At 38.0% G+C, this 16496-nt stretch overlaps 2 protein-coding genes across 3 annotated transcripts; one reads left to right on the top strand and one right to left on the bottom strand.

The window, feature by feature from the left end:
- Positions 1-661: 661 nt before the first annotated feature.
- Positions 662-5206, bottom strand: LOC103046305 (uncharacterized). Its single transcript, XM_007256872.4, has 2 exons — positions 4643-5206; positions 662-4184 (listed from the first exon to the last, which is right to left on the bottom strand). Exon 2 carries the CDS (start codon positions 4144-4146, stop codon positions 2563-2565), a length of 1584 nt encoding a protein of 527 aa, XP_007256934.3. The 5' UTR covers positions 4147-4184; positions 4643-5206; the 3' UTR covers positions 662-2562.
- Positions 5207-5872: 666 nt separating this feature from the next.
- phc1 (polyhomeotic homolog 1) lies at positions 5873-16052 on the top strand. Of its 2 annotated transcripts, none has more exons than XM_022673797.2 (15): positions 5873-6076; positions 7036-7156; positions 7692-7802; positions 8524-8601; positions 9008-9151; positions 9364-9549; positions 9676-9757; positions 10004-10950; positions 11248-11389; positions 11484-11653; positions 11762-11846; positions 11954-12041; positions 12326-12497; positions 12823-13063; positions 13555-16052. In XM_022673797.2, exons 2-15 carry the CDS (start codon positions 7037-7039, stop codon positions 13704-13706), a joined length of 2718 nt encoding a protein of 905 aa, XP_022529518.2. In that variant the 5' UTR covers positions 5873-6076; position 7036; the 3' UTR covers positions 13707-16052. The 2 variants fall into 2 exon arrangements, with proteins under 2 accessions (XP_022529518.2, XP_007256935.3); XM_007256873.4 differs by having other exon boundaries at positions 5873-6067.
- The last annotated feature ends 444 nt before the right edge of the window (positions 16053-16496 follow it).

Here is a 16496-nt window from a genome sequence, read left to right on the forward strand (position 1 = left end):
TTCTATCCTGCTGTCTGTTGACTGACAGCAGTAACTCTTGTGTGCCCATGGTTTGCCATCAACACATACATTATCGAACACACAAACACAAACACACATATCCAGGTAAAGATGAGGATTTCGAATGTGCAAGTTGATACATATTCCCACAGTAAAACAGACTGAATGTAAGTGTGTGTATCAGTCGATGGAAAGCGCTGCCCTGAGGGAGAGAGGCAGAAGTGAATGGGCAATAGACTCCTCCTGTAGACCTGTTACCCTTTCAGCCAGCAAGAGGCATCAATTATTGACGAGGCTAACTGAGAGAGAAGAGGGCAAGGCAGCGGGAGAGAGGAAGAGAGGAATAGAGGGGTCAGGAGACTTCAGTGGTGGGGAAATAAAGAAATTATGGCACACTTTGTGTGCAGGTTTGCATTATGTAAAAATATGGCATTTAATAAAATAAAATGAAAATTAAATGGAGTTGTGGTGAAAACTTGTGATGTGCGAATAAATAATGATTGTAATTTCAAAGAAGAACTTGCAAAGGAAAAATACACATTTCAATGTAGTATTAATAATTATAATTGTTATAATAATAACAACACTGCAGTCATGCAAAAAAACTTCAACCAAACTTTCTATGAAAATCAGCATAAATATTCAATTCCAAGTCACTTTGAAGCATTTTTATTGGTCCGTTCATTGTAAATATATAACACAATGTCAAAAGCAACAGTTATAATCGCATTATGTTAAACAGTGGAAAACAGCTAAACCAGAGACATATGTTTTTTGTGTGACAGCAACAATAAACTGATTTGAAGTAATAGTGTACAAATATCTATATTAAAAGAAAAAAAGGATGCATACTCTATATAAAGTACATAAGGCAAGTCAAGGCAAATGTATTCGTATAGTACCCTTTAAACAATTGAAGTACTTGTAAAAAAAACAAAAAACAAGGACCTTTTTTTCATGAAGAAAAAAAAGAGCAAAAATATTGAATAGCATTATAAATAAAATACATTAAAACTAAATAAAGAAATTATTTTCACCCTGGATTAAAAGTGTCTAGTATTCAATAATCTCCTTCAACTGATTTAATTTAAGAGCAGAATAGAAGCTAAATGCTGTCTCTCCATGTATAGACTAGTTCTAAGGCAGGACTAACTGATTTGTTCTTAATGATTTCAACTTTTTGTGTGACTGATTTTGCTGCATGTGCTTCGCTGCATGCTGAATTAGGTGAAGCAGTTCGGTCGTGTTTTTAAGAAGTCATAATCAATCCTGCTGGAAATAAAGGTGTGGATAAGTTTCTCCTGGTCTGGTTTATAAAGAGCGTTTAGGTGATCCTGATTTAGTAACAACTTTGACATGACCTCTAGATCTGTCTGAACACACCAATAGTTATTTGGGCTGAGCACCAAGTAGATTTGAATGTCATCTGCATAGCTGAGGTATATTTGGATTACTCAAATGTATTAAAAACATAGCTCTAAATGCTAAATGCTACACTATGACCTGTAAACTGACTTCTTTCCACATTATATTAGCCTTCCTTTGTTGTACATATGTCTTACCCATATTTCACATTACATAAGAAAATAAATAAAAGATTCAGACAAAAGACAACACAGTTGCTAATAATATACTTCATTATTGCATATAAGTGCAAAAAGAATCCCTGCAAGTAAATTACAAGTAAAACTGACATTTTCATACATTTTCTACCAGATTAATAAATGCTGTTTAAATAGTGGATTAATGTGCACTTCATCGACAATTACCATACAATTACCACAATTCAGAAATTACAGATCACCATCATATAAATATTGTTTTTTTTTTACACTAGCACACTAGTGGGAACCTAGAACCCAAATTTTTCACTAACATGAACACCTGTATTCTGTGACGTGACAATAAAAATCTTAAATTTTGGATAAGGAAGAATTTCCTGATTTATCATTATGTATTAGAGATACGATTTTTGTTTGAATTGTATATACTTAGAATTCTTATTTAATTATTTAGTTAATTTCTAAATATAAATCCAGTTGTATCATGTTTTTACACTTTTCAAAGATGATCATAATAAATATGTCAAAGGAAGTTTAAAAAATTTGTTAAATTTCATTGCAACAAATTTCCAGATAGGTCACACACTCATGAGGACCCCCACTAAAGTTAATTGCTTTAACAGGAACATGCTGTAAATAAATAAATATAAATAAAGATAAAAGACTGTTCAGGCCTTGTGTGTATGTTTTTATATAAATATACATCTACACATATCGTCCAGTACGATGTTATGAGTCCTTGGGTAATTGATTTTTGGTTGATATAATATGACATGATAATAGAATAAAAACATAATGTTACATCCTTTCAAAAAGTTATACATATTTGATTTGTTTGATTATTGTGGTGTATCCCTAAAAAAAGGTTTAAATTTCCAACTGTATAAAATGTTTTTCAAAATTTATATTTCTACTCAATATTCTTACTAAAACAAACATGATGAGCCTTACTGAGGTCAGTTATAATAGTCACAGGTCTTGTTAACAGCCACTATGTTTTTTACAACGAAGCAGCCTCTCTCTGGTAGATGAGACTGAGAACAGCCAGGTATCGAGCCAACACCTCCTCCTGGCAGTAAATTCTTAGCCCATCAATTTGATGCTTGGTGTTATCCTCCTTCAGGTAGTTCCAGTAGAAATCTCTGGATCTGCTGCTGTCGCTGTGGTAATGTCTGACCACCATCACAGCTCTGACTGCAGTGGGAGCTGGCATCACTCTTTTCAGTATGTACATGTAGGCCTGTGTTTGGTAACAGTACTCATGGGTCTCAATGAACTGAGCTTGACGACTTCCATTACTGGGTTTGGTGAACAGTTTGCCCACCATGTCCCCAGTTGTCCCTTTACATTCTATGACGATTTTTTCCATGTGTGATGTGCTGGGTTTTGTGCTTTTGTGTTTGGCCTCCACTAGAAAGTCCAGGTTTCCTGTGAGAAACCCAAATTCCACCTTGTTGCCTTTGGTGTAGGTCAGTTTTTCATATTTTGATGTAATCTCTTTCTGTTCGTGGAAGAATTTGAGGCATTCCATTTCATTGTTTGGGTTCCGTGAAAAATGTCCAAACCGCTGAGGATTTGGCTGTGCCTGGTTGAACTTGGATTCATCGGAGTATTCCATCTTCTCAAGTTCTTGAACATTCACCCTCTTACCGTCTGTGATCCTTGCAAGGTCTTCTCCTGGCTCTAAACGTCTCCAGCTCCTTGTTTCTGCTGTAGCGTACATGGTAGGTGTGCAGATAGGTGTGGTTTTATATCTGTCCCTTATTCTGAATCCATGGCCAGTATTGGACACATTTTTCTCCCAGTTCTCCTTTAGTGTTTTCTCTGAATCTTTGGAGTTTTCAAAAAATATGATCCTAGTGATTTCCTGAATATTCCCTCTCTTTTTCAGAATCAGGGCATGCTTAACCTCACGGCATCCCAGGCGAGGGGAGGCAATAAACTTAATTTTAAAATTTTCCAGGTCTTTAATTATAGCCTGAGCATCCTGTATGACGTTTGGGTCTGCAGAGTGCTGGATGACTTTTTGATTCAGGACTCCATTGGGCAGATTAATCTTTAGTAACTTCAGGAGCTTCAGGTAGTCCTCAATACTGAAAGACTGTTTACTGGCAGTTCTTGTAAGTTTATTCTTTACCTCATTTTGCCCTTGTATTCCACTTTCTGTAGATTTTGGTCGAGTTTTAAACAGCTGCTTCTTCTTTTTTTCTTCCTTTTCCTTCTGAACGATCATCTTTCCATTCCCACCTTCAGTCTTCCTGCCTCTCCTATCCTCTTCTTTTGCCATTGCTACAACTCCTGTAGCTGTTTCCACTTTTTTGCTCCCATCTCCACTTTGTTTCTCTATCCTTAGTCTCAGTTCAAGATCTGTTACAGTTGTATTATTATTCAGTTTTCTCCCTCTGCCCATTTCCCTCTTGACCTGGATTATCTCTTTTTTCTGCTCCTCGCCAGCAACCTTGTCCATCTTCATTGCACCTCTTCCAACTCCTGATATTCCAGCCCAAACCTTTCTTTTCACTACTGGCCCTTTGACACCTGCTGTTTTGTTCCTAAACTGACTTTGTGAAGCATTTGACTCCATTATTTCTTGGCTGTGCTTTCACCCGCCCTCTCTTCGATCTAAAAAAACAGCACAAAGAGAGGGAGTGACAACAAAACTGAAACATCATGGGGTGATAAAAGCTGACTCACACTGATACTTCCTCTAATCGGATTCTACATTTAAACTGGACTTACTGTCTCTGAGTAGTCTAAATGGCATTTTTTTTAAAGGGCTTCAAAAAACATTTATAAGTGTAAAATTTAAATTGAAGCTTTAATATGTCCACAGAGCCTCATTTATTTAATTAAATGTCTGATGTCATATTACGAGTACTGGCATAAACTCTTCATAAACATTAAAGTATTGCTTTATAAACGTGTTATTCAATGCTTATGTATGTGTTATAAAGCCCTTATGTATTTACTCTTTAGATAAAGTGTTATACTTACTCAAAGACATAATTTTGCATTTGTATTTTATTTTTTTACATTTATATTATTATAAAGAGAAAGACAGAAAAAAATTAAATACTCACTGAAATGTTTGATCTGTGCCCCTTCTGAAGTAAGATCGAGCTGGTTTTGATGGACATACCTGGCTGTGCTTTAAGCTGGTAGTATCAGGCGAGACAAGGAATCCTTTATCTTGCCTCACCTGTACCTACATTAAGTACACAGGTATGAGCTCCTCCCATTGAGCTCCTTCATAATTCCTGTTCCTCAACCTAGGCATATGTGGGTCTGTCACGCCATTGTTATATCATTATATGTGTTATATAATTAATATATTCTCCAGTATCTAAAGAAGAGGAATGAGAGTAGTGAGTGACTCACTATTCTTACATTACTCTTACTAATGGTGCAGTGAGTTGAGTTTATTTTGGTCTAGGAATCAGCAGGAGACTTTACTTTCAGTTTCTATTTACAGTCAAGCTTTATTTACAGAGTCACAGCAATATTACTTGAGCTGTTTCAGCTGAACAGCTCCAGCAAACGACTACGCCCACCATCAGTGCCCTGCCCCCAACAAACACACAGAAAATACATGTGACTACGCCCTTCGAACAGACGGCTCTGGAAAAGACCAACCGATCACTTGAGGACAAAAAAGACCACGCCCCTCGATAAAGAGAGACAACCAATATGCAGTCATTGGGGCCAACTCCCTGCTACGACCACACCTCCTGGTAATTTAATTTGAGATCCTTCTTATTATTTTTAGATATTATATTTCTCGAACTAATATAAATATAATATAGATTTTTAATATAAACGTTTCACTTTTATTTTATTATTTTAAGAATCGAATGCATGTTTTTTGTTAAAATATTTGTTTATTTTTGTACAAGGGTAAATACATTATTTTCAATACTTACAATCTTAAATTAATAATAAAGTCAGTAGTTAGAAAATATAATATTTTACGTACATTAAGACAATAATTAACAAACAAAAAACACACATAGCTGGTATATACTAATGTAATATTAATGTAATTAAATTTAATTTAACAAAAACTCATGTCAAAGTCATGTTAGTGTGCTGGTGATTTACAGCAACGTGGCCACGCCCACTAAAAGCTGGTGTTTTAGGCTAATAAATCACACGAATTGTGCATTTTTTATTTAATAATACTTCACAGAGAATAAAATAAAAAAATGAATACAGATGTTTATTTATTAATGTTTTTTACAGTGGGTGCTCGCGCTCTCTGTCTCGCGCTTTTATTTTTCAGAGCGCGCTCACGTCACGGCTCGCGCCGGAAAGAGCGCGGCGGTGGCGAGCGTGGAGTGGGCGGGGCTTCAGAGCGCTAACAGACTATAAACACTAAATTACCATAAAGAGAAACGAAGCGGTGAATAAACACCTCCACACTGCAACTGAAAACACCGGCAAACACACCGGCCCGACCCGGGGACTGTCCGAGGGTGGAGAACCGGACCCCAGGCGGTAAATCCGAGGTAAACTGTGTGAGTTTCGCCGCTGAGCTACACAGCTAACGGCTAACGGCTCAGAGAAGAACACAGGAGACAGAAACACCCAGATAAAGTGAAAAATACCGAGCAGTAAAACCCGCACTGTGAGATTTAGCAGCTTTAACAGCCCCTGAAACACTCAGCTCCTTAGATATTACTGCGACAGACTGTTCATACAGGTTTCTGCTCACTTTTCTGCGGGTTATTGTCATTACTTTCTGTTGTTCTCCCTCTAAAAGTCTCTAACGCTACTTTCACACAGCATGTATTTAGTTATCTGGATCAGTGTCTGCCTGGCTTTGTGCAGATTTTAACACAAAATTTACTTTAAACAAAACTGAAAGATGTTTACAAACTCGAGTACCGAGAAGTATGCTAGTCATTGTTTCTGCACAGCTGCAGTAATAAGTTACATGACAACAATACAATCTTTAGCTGTAGTAATAATGAGACTCGTGGACATAACTGTATAGATATTGATAATAATAAGAACACCTGAAGAAAAAAAAAAAAAAAAAAAAATATATATATATATATATATATATATATATATATATATATATATATATATATATATATATATATATAATTTATATATATTTATATACATGGATTTTCACCAGAAGTCAAAAATGTACATGATAATATTAATAATGAACTTATGAACATGTATCCGTATCCAGGATTGGAATAAAATACATTTATATTAGGTGAGCAAATCTGCTTCTGTTAAGTAAGTAATAGAAAATTAAAACCATGTAAAATTTAATTTTATAGCAAATTATTATTGTCATGCTGTGGAATAAACCTCCTGAGTAAAGCCGTTGAAATGTTTATTTTAGAAGCATTGTAAAATGTGCCAATGTACTGTAAAGTCATCAAAATTACAAAGATTCAGATATTCAGTTTTTGGTTTCTGATATTCTGTTGTTTTTTCTGTTGATTAATTGAAGCATGGAGCAAGCAGAGGAACAGGGCAACTCCGGCTCCACCAATGGCAGCACTCCATCTGGGGGCAACTCCCGCTCCCCACAGATTGCTCAAATGTCTCTGTATGAAAGACAAGCTGTCCAGGTAAATGTGTGTTTAATTACTTTGAAATAACTGGAATGCAGTTACTCCATAAGTATTAATTAAACTTTATTCATTTAAACTGAGATAAACACCATGTAACAGTGGTTTACCATGTCTGTAAAACATATATTTATAGAATAAGGGTCTGCTTTTAATGCATTTGTAATCTAGAGTATTTTCCCCTCGTTATGAAGTCTTCCCCTTATAATCCCATGTTAATTACAAAACCATATGTGGTTACATGATAAGTAATGCACAGTAATTCATTAGTTATATGTGTAATTAATGTCAATGGGAAACTTATTTAGTTAGTTCTTGGTTTCAGTGACTGTTTCAGTGTGTTGACAGAACTGAAATTGAAAGCAAACCACAACTAAAACAAACCCCTTTGACAGTCCCCTCACTGTTTTGAGTTATCTAGGTTCAGTTCTGCAAATAGTTGTGTCTAATTTCTTGTCAGTTGTGAAATTCTGTATAAATACAAAATAAATACAGAAGTATTGAAATTTGTTTCTGAATTGAAATGTGTTTACAGGCGCTTCAGGCTCTGCAGAGGCAGCCCAATGCGGCCCAATATTTTCAGCAGCTGATGCTGCAGCAGCAGATCAGCAGTGCCCAGCTCCACAACCTCGCCGCTGTGCAACAGGTAAAATGTTCACACAAACCACAGAGCACATTCCAGTAGCTGTGGACAAAAATATAACGTACTTACAGATATTTTTAAGTTTCTCAGTATTTAATATTTCCGAACAGTACAGGCATGCTTAAATGCTTAGTACTGCATGTTGAAAAGGCTATGAGTACTTTTGATAGAAAATTCTGTGATTAGGTCAAAGACATACAGCAACATTTAAAAGACTGTCATAATAAAAATGTAAGTTTGAAAATTTGCTAAATTCAGAAAAAAGTGAAAGGTAAAACTCTCCTTTACAATTTTTAGACAGATACTTATCCACTCATCCATTCTCAGTAAAGCAGCGTGTTTACTTTTATTTGCACATATATTGTTGTCACACCAAAATTTGTGTCTCCAAAATGGGAAATTTACAAAAAAGACTTCTTAAATAAAAATGGAAGTCAGTGTAAAAAGATATTATTTTAGCTTGATCATGAGATTTTGACATTGTAAAAAATTCTGACATTCAAATTGTGTAAAAAAATTTTAAGCAACAAAAATGTATGTTTAAAAATTTTTAATGATCTGTATGGGTTTTTGAAGTGTGATGAGTAATATTTGCAGGTTGCACAGGGCGCACTTTTGTACTTTTTGTGTAAAAAGTAGCCAGATCTACAACAATGACCTGTATTCTCTTTATTTTCTATGGCCTGCATTGAGTTTACTCTGTTTTATCTTTTATCTTTTCCAGGCCACACTTGCCGCCAGTCGCCAGTCCAGTTCCCCTAGCAACAGTGTCTCTGCAGCCAGCAGTACGGCTCAATGCACGGTAGGTGTATACTGGAATGGTTCAGGGAAAAATCAAACTTATACAGTTTGACCAAACTTCAGCCAGGTCTTGTGTAAAGGCTATAAAAAAAAGAACAGCTGCCGTAAAAGTAATTAAACTTATCAACAAGACTGTGTAGCTAAACTGTCTTAACTGGTTGAAGAAAATAAATTAGATTTTTAGATGAAACAGTTTAAATAAAAAAAAAAGGTATAGAGTTTTTGACAATTTTCTGACAATTGAATTCAAATAATGTTGTGTTTTAGGTTTTATTATTTATTTCATCATATATGCGAACAACATTAACAAGTTGTTTTAATATTGCTTTTTTTGTTGCAATATCAAAGGGAAAGATGACCATGTCTTTATATTGTATGTGAAAACTGATCTGGAGTTTCTTATATAGGTCAATTTAAGCACCACCGCTGGGGGAGGGACCATGACAAATCCCCGCCCAATGGGCCCGGCAACCTCTGCAGCATCAACCGCTCTTAGCCAGTCTGTATTGCTGGGTGGGAACTCGACTGGACAGGGCCAGATGTATTTAAGAGTGAGTTTCTTTCTCATATTTTTAATAAGTCAGAATTTTGGTCCATAAGTCTTATTAACTATTTGTAATATGTAATAGCACAATCATGAAACGGTCATAAAATGACAGCATTAAAAGCTTGCTAATATTTTGTATGTAGTAGTTTTTATGAGCATGAGTACTAATCCTTCTCTCTCTCTCTCGCTCTTTTGCTCTCTCTCTTTCTCTCACAGATGAATCGGTCTCTTAGGGCTCCCCTCACCCCTCAGCTAATCTTCATGCCGGGTGGCACAGCAACAGCCGCTGTGGCAACGGTAACCCAGCAACAACCCCAGCAACAGCAACCCCAACAACAGCAGCAGCAGCAGCAACAGGATGTCCCTCCCACATCTTCCAGTAACCAGTCAGACAATGATCAGGTAAGATTGACATGCTGTGTTCAAAGATTCATTATACAGTCCAAAATAAAATAATAAACAACATTTTCAATCCTTTTTTTTTAATTGCTGTTTTTACCTGGTGGAAATCTCTAACCCTGTCTGTAGGTGCAGAACCTGGCAATGCGCTGTGTGTCCACACCCCGGGTGGCTGCAGTTAAAACTGAGTTTCCGGACAGGAAGGATGCTGGTGAGGGTCCTTTTATAAGAGTGCATGTTCAAAATAAATAAATAAAATAAAAATAAAGATAAGATAAACTAAGATAAATATTTTTGTGAAATAAAAACTGAGTAATGCGAAAGTAGAGCAAGCAGTACACTGATGATGCACAATAGTTTAAACCAAACAATAACCATATGACATTTAATAATAACTTGTAAGAGTTTTTAAATGGACTTTTATTTCTTTCTGTTTCTGTTTCTCTTCCTTTCCCAGGATCCTTTTCTCTTGGTCAGAATCAGACACAGCAGTTTGGTCAGTCGACACAGCAGATCACAGCCCAAACGCAGCAGCTAGCTAACACTAAGCTTGCCACCTACAGTACCACCAACAATGCCACACTGGCCAGCATCGGTGTTAAGGCTCAGAACCAAGCCACCTTGCCCACCCAACAGCCAGGCACCGCTAGTTCCGCTACTCCCTCATCCTCATCCTCTGCCTCCTCTCCTTTGCTCCCTCTCTCTCAGCTCCTGCTGTCTCCGTCCGGACTCTGCCAGGCGCGAGGCGTGACTGCACCCGCTGCAACAGTTACTCACATCCTGGTGCCCACCTCTAATGTGCCTACTTCCTCGCAGGGATACCCTGTGGGTTCTGTGGCACCCAAATCCAACATGGCAGCTCAGACATTGGTGGTTCAGCCACTGCAACAGTCCAGCGGAAACCTTGGCACGGAAAAAGTAACACACGGGACGGGCCCAGTTCCCATCCAGCCCAAAACAGCCCAGAGTCATCGACTGCCCACACAGATTCCCCCACGCCACCCTCCCCCCATCTTACCAGCACCACCCAGCGGCGGGCAAACGCCACACCACCCACCCCACGTTCCTGTCCAGCTGGTGGGAGGCAGACAGGGCACGCTGGGAAACTCACAGCCCTTAACCGTGGCCCAGGCCCGCAACTGCTGCCCCCACCAGGACGGCACAGCGACGGCCGGAGTCCCCATCAACAGCTCTAATGGAAATGTTGTTACTGTTGTGGCGGCCATGGAAACAAACGGAGCAGGGGTGTGCCTTAAATCAGCCCAAAGTGCCCTACCTGTTTGTGCAGTGCAAACCAATCAAAATGCAGCATTAAATCAGAGCCACTCTGCTGATGGGCAAAACAACCCTGGTGTCATGAGCACAGCAGAAGAATCTGTTTTTGAGCAATCCGTTTCAGCCCAGGTTAGTATTAAAATTAGGTATTTAAAATTAATATAATATCACAGTGTAATGTTTTACAATATTTTTTTTTTTGTTGGTGCTGATGGTTATTTAATAGTTTGTATGTAAAGAGAGGTCACAGACAGTGGTTCATTTAGTAGTGTCGTACCTTAAAAATTAAAACTTTTTGGACTTTGTGCACAAAAACATGAACCTTGGTTTTGACACTGGTTCGGCCTTTTAGGTGTGAAAATGTATTTTCTTTTCTTTTATTTAGAATATATGCACATTAGATCTCTTTTCTTTATTGTCTTCTAGACAAAACCTGTGATTGGTTCCTTGAAAAGGAAATCAGAATCAGATGTAACCAATGAGATGTCAACAGAGGCTTCTGCCCATTGCTGTCCTTCGATAACAGACTCTGCCCCGCCCCTTTCTCCGGCTCCTTGTTTGGACACTGGTGAGTGTGGTAGTAATGTGGCTATGGTAGACAGTATGGCAATAATTTTATTCTATTTTTTTTATAGCATTACTAACTTTTCTTTCACTTTCAGCTCCAGAGGTAGCTTTCTCCACTCCGCCAACCCTGTCTCTGTCTCTGCCTCTGCCTCGAGGCGGGGTTCAGGGAGAGCGAGCCCCTCTTCCACAAGCCGTTGTAAAACCGCAGGTGCTTACTCACCTAATCGAAGGCTTCGTCATCCAGGAGGGAGCAGAACCATTCCCTGTGAGTCTCTCTTCTCCTGCCTTTAGAAATATACCCAGTGTGGCTGCAGTTTCTCATTCCATCAGATGTTTGTAGGATGTTTAAATGTTGCCATTTTTTTATAAACAGGTGACCGGTCCAGTAAAGGATCGAGCAGAGGGCATTCCTGTTAATATGCCTATTGCCATGCAGTCCAAAAACAATGCCCCCTCTGGTAAGTGTGCGTTAAGTGGTTGTTTAAGTTTGCATTTGTAGATGTTTGTTACTGTGTGTGAAAGTAAGCTGAAGTTTTTTTTTGTTTGTTTTTTTTTCTGTTTACAGTGCTGAAATGTGAGTTCTGTGGGAGCTTTGCACCTGCCAGCCAGTTCCGAGGGTCCAAACGCTTTTGCTCCAATACCTGTGCTAAGAGGTACTGCAGCGAGTAATGAGTCTTATTAAAGTGTAAATGTGCAGCAGCTGGTGCTGTTGAATGTGGCAAACAGCATGGAAATATAATTAATTCTGTAATTATGCCATCTGGTGATGACATTTAAATAGGGCAGCCAAATGACAGTATTATCCCTAAACATCTTAAGGTGGTTAATCACCTATGAACATCTTGTATGTATCTTATGTATAGTGGTGTTACTAATTTAGCATTTGGCTGAAAGTGTATTCTTTGTAAACTGAATCTGTTAATAATTATAATTTCAGGTACAATGTGAGCTGCAGTACCCACTTTCGCACCCGCCGGGTCCGCAGTGTCGGAGAGCAGCCACCAATGCCTGCTGTGGTGCAGGATGGGATTGCCAGGCGCAGGGGTCCTCGCAGGAGTAGCTCTGAGATTGCCTGCGCTAAAATAGCGAGCAGACACCTTTCAGTGAAGGTGAGTAGTGAACAGAAGATTTGAGTGAAAGATTCAGGAATAGCAGTTAAGCTTAGACAGAATTAAATCACTGGGAGCATATGGACTAAGAGTAATGTTACAGAATAAAAAAAAAAATGTATCTACAATTGGGTTACACAGTTCTTGCGAGATGTCCAGGGCAGCTCCACCAAAGATGCATATTGCAATTAGCAGCATTCCAGGCTTAAAGAGACAGCGGATTATTACAAGTCGGCGTACCAACAAAAAATATTCTGAAGCTGGTATTTAGGTACATTTTTTTTTCGGCGCCTCAACATTGCTTAACATTTATTTTTTTGTTCAGTGCCGTTCAGAATCCAGTCGTTCTGAGGACATCTCCAGCTGTGAGGGAGAGGAAGAAGAGGAAGACTCACTCTCACTCTCTCCCAGCTCTTCCTTTTCATGCCCTCGCCCTGCCCACTGCGGCCCTCAGTTGGACGACACTACTCAAGGCGACCTCCCATTGGATGGGGAGCACTTTCTGTCTGCTAGCCCTGCCCACTGGAGCGTGGAGGAAGTGTGTCGATTCATTTCCTCTCTACAAGGTAAAAGTTTATTCTTGAATTAGCATATCAAGCTTCTTGCTTGAGCTGAGAGTAAGTCTACAGTAAGGGCGGTCCTGCTTCTTAGATGCTCTATGGTTAAATCTATATGTATGGGTGTTCAGTACTACAGAAAGTGAAACAAAAATATATATAAATGTGTGTCTAATTTCGTAGGCTGCCAATGCCCTTCTTTTGTATAAAATTATTAAATAACAAGTTTAATGACTTATGACCGAATAAATAATAAAAAAATAATATAACAAGAATCTAATACAAAACTAGTACAGCATATGTAGTGCTGGCATATAAACTGCAAACAAACAAAAGTAAATACAGTAAACAGCTAAACAAGCAAAATAGACCGCTTTTAAGAATATCACTTCTATGAAAATATCCGAATGTCTGAATTTCTTGCTAAATTATTATATACAATATGATTATGGCACAGCGTTATCTGTGTCATCATTTTCTTTTCTGATGTTCACTTCCAGGCTGTGAGGACCTTGCGGGTCAGTTCCTGTCTCAAGAGATTGATGGACAGGCATTGCTTTTACTCAAAGAGGAGCATCTTATGACCACCATGAACATCAAACTGGGTCCTGCCCTGAAGATCTGCGCTTCCATTAACAACCTGAGAGACTGAAGGACCTGAGCAGGAAGAGGGCGGGATCTAACTTTTTTGTTTTTTCTTTCCTTTACCAGCATAACAGTTATGATGTAGGATGAAATGAGCAAGCTACAGTGTCTGAGTGAGAACAAGAAGATCTATTTTAGCCTTCTTTAATAACTTTACAGACAGATGAGAGGAAGAGTGACCTCCATTAACTTTAAAAGCTAAAAGAAAAGACTTTATAAAGACATGTTGCGTTGTGCGGCTGTGTGAAACCTCTTCAGGTGCACATGGTCGTAATTCTGGTGTCGGCTGACCTCCAGCCACCAGTTAGTTAATGGTGTAACAAGAGTTTGGGACATTGATTAACATTAGCTGGTGATACACTCTTAAGAATAAAGGTTTCTAACTGGTTCTTGGCTTAAATGTACAGGATACACTTTCAAAGGACCTTTACATTCACGTGTTGGTTGATTGATTAATTACAAATAAAGTAGTGTTTTTTTTTCTGTGGCATCACTCCAAGAAACCCTTTATTTGAAGGAGTGTAACTTTTGTTGGGTAACATATGAAGTAAGGGATCAGGGTGGGAACAGGGACAGGGTTTGGACCTTTGACCGAGAGAGATTTTATAAAGAGGAAGAGAGAGAATAATACAGTGAGGAATTGGAGGTGATTTGCAGTGACTTTCCTGGACGTTGAATGTGCTATTTGTTTGTTTTTATATTTGTTGTGAAAGCTGAAGCGATAATGAATGAGTGTGTAATGTAAAGAGCCTTGGAAGATGAATGTGGCAGCGAGTGTTTGTTACTTGTGATAAAGAATTGTAATCAGCGAGTGATTGTTGATGCGATGACTGAAGGTAGTTAGTTTTTTCCCTATAGCTCAGCTGACCAGTAAAGTCAGACCCTGACTAAGTTGCCTTACTCTGTTCGATAGTGCTTTCTGTAGTGTTATGGGCGTAGGTGGTCTCTTCCCATAGCGGCTGTACTTTCCAGTTTTATTTACTGCGTTTATGGATAATCTACAGAGAAGTAAAAATCAAATGCACATGATTATCCCTCATTTTTCCTGGGCTTAAGTTTGCTCCTTTAGTTTTGCACCAAAGCTATAAGGCTAATGTAGCTAACAAGCAGTTCATATTCTGCAAACATAATCATCCTAAATCATCACACACTGTCCTCCAATACCATTGAGTTGTTGAGTAACCTCAAATAGACTTGTTTGTGTTTTTAGACGCTGTATAACAAGGCTGCTATTATTGTTTTTAAATGTGAAACACGCTTCTGTCCATTTTTACAGAGAAATGTATGTAGTACAGTGTCTGTCTGAGATTGATGTACAAGTCTGTTTGAGATTGATTAGTAGTGCTGCATTCCATTTGAACTCAGATGTTAACTGGAACATGCCCTTAGGTCACACATGTAGTACAGTTTAGTTTATTAACACTTTTATCTGTTTTTTTTTTCATTACATTAGTAATAAATACATCACTGTCCAACTCTCTGCTGATGTTTTAATCATCAATGTAATGCATTGCTATCAACGGATATAACTAACAGTGCTATCCCAGGACAATGCTAAAAAGCCTACCTGGAGCATAAAAATTTACATCCGGGGTAAATGGAACGCAGCACTAATCTCAGTAAATTTTGAGGAGAATGTGTGATGATGCTGTGTAACAAACCAGCAGAGTTATAAGCTCGTGTTATGCTTATATACCTACATTAGCCTACATAGCCCCAGTGCTAAACTAAGAGTATATTGGCTGACTGACTAAATTTGGAATAAGAGGGAACATTTTATTTTTTACTATTGCCAAACAATTCCTTTAAAAAATAAAAAACAGTAAGACTGTTACTGTGAAGCTATACATGTGCTGTTTCTTATCTGGTGTCCAGGTTGTATTTCTCTGCTCTTCTGTGGAGAACTGTGAAGAGATACAGCCGCTGTGAAGGAAGAGAGTAGGAAAAAGAGACGCTCCGCATTTCATCTCGCTAGTCAGTATTAAGGAGTAGCCTTTTTTTTATTGCAGGAAAACGGTGGCTGGTGTCAGATATCCAATCATAGATTCTAAACCACAAAAGCTATTTTTTTTCTACAGTAGCTGATTTTAGGACCTTTTTTATTTGTACTGAAACAATAATCATTATTTTTCTTTTGTTTGGGGGGAGGGGTCGTTTATTTTAAACTTTAAGTAGTAGGTAAGTATCTGTAGTTTGACCTCTGAGCTTTGCAGCACCTGGATTCAGGAATGGGGTGAGAGAGATGGAGGGAACACCTGGAAGTGCTCTGGTGTTCTGAACTGCCCAAAGCTGATATAATGGGCTAAGTTCTTTGTATTCAGAAATACCAATAAAGCAGGTGCTACAACAATGACTCCTACGTTTGTTTTTTTTATCACTCTTCTTTTCCTCTGAGTTAACCCCATGATAAGAAACAAGAGAGATGGTTAAGAGTTGTCTAAATTTTACCATACAAAACCTAAATCAGTTTAAAACAGAACTGGAATATTTTACTTTACTCTGATTTAACTCTACAACAGTTAACATTTCTTTTAAGCACTATTGTAGCCTTTTGTAACACCTTACTTAATATAATGGACAAAATAGTATAATTTATTAGTATTAATACAGGCTTTAATCATCCATTAGATAGAATAAATAAAAATATATCCTAACTCTTTTCCCCACCTTTTACTTATATGGCTACATCACACATCACAAGTAAAGTGCTACTATTATACTGTGAAGTAACACAAACAAAACAGTTTTCTTTATTGCATAATGCTCTATATGAATAAAGGTGAGTAACTTCCTTTGC

This window comes from Astyanax mexicanus, chromosome 6 (genome assembly GCF_023375975.1).
Source record: "Astyanax mexicanus isolate ESR-SI-001 chromosome 6, AstMex3_surface, whole genome shotgun sequence".
NCBI classification, from domain to species: domain Eukaryota; kingdom Metazoa; phylum Chordata; class Actinopteri; order Characiformes; family Acestrorhamphidae; genus Astyanax; species Astyanax mexicanus.

Coding starts and splice junctions, on each gene's coding strand:
- LOC103046305 (XM_007256872.4), bottom strand. CDS start 4,146: ATGGAGTCAAATGCTTCACAAAGTCAGTTTAGGAACAAAACAGCAGGT.
- phc1 (XM_022673797.2), top strand. CDS start 7,037: ATGGAGCAAGCAGAGGAACAGGGCAACTCCGGCTCCACCAATGGCAGC. Junction 7,803..8,523: donor ACCTCGCCGCTGTGCAACAG/GTAAAATGTTCA, acceptor TATCTTTTCCAG/GCCACACTTGCCGCCAGTCG. Junction 11,654..11,761: donor AGGGAGCAGAACCATTCCCT/GTGAGTCTCTCT, acceptor TTTTATAAACAG/GTGACCGGTCCAGTAAAGGA.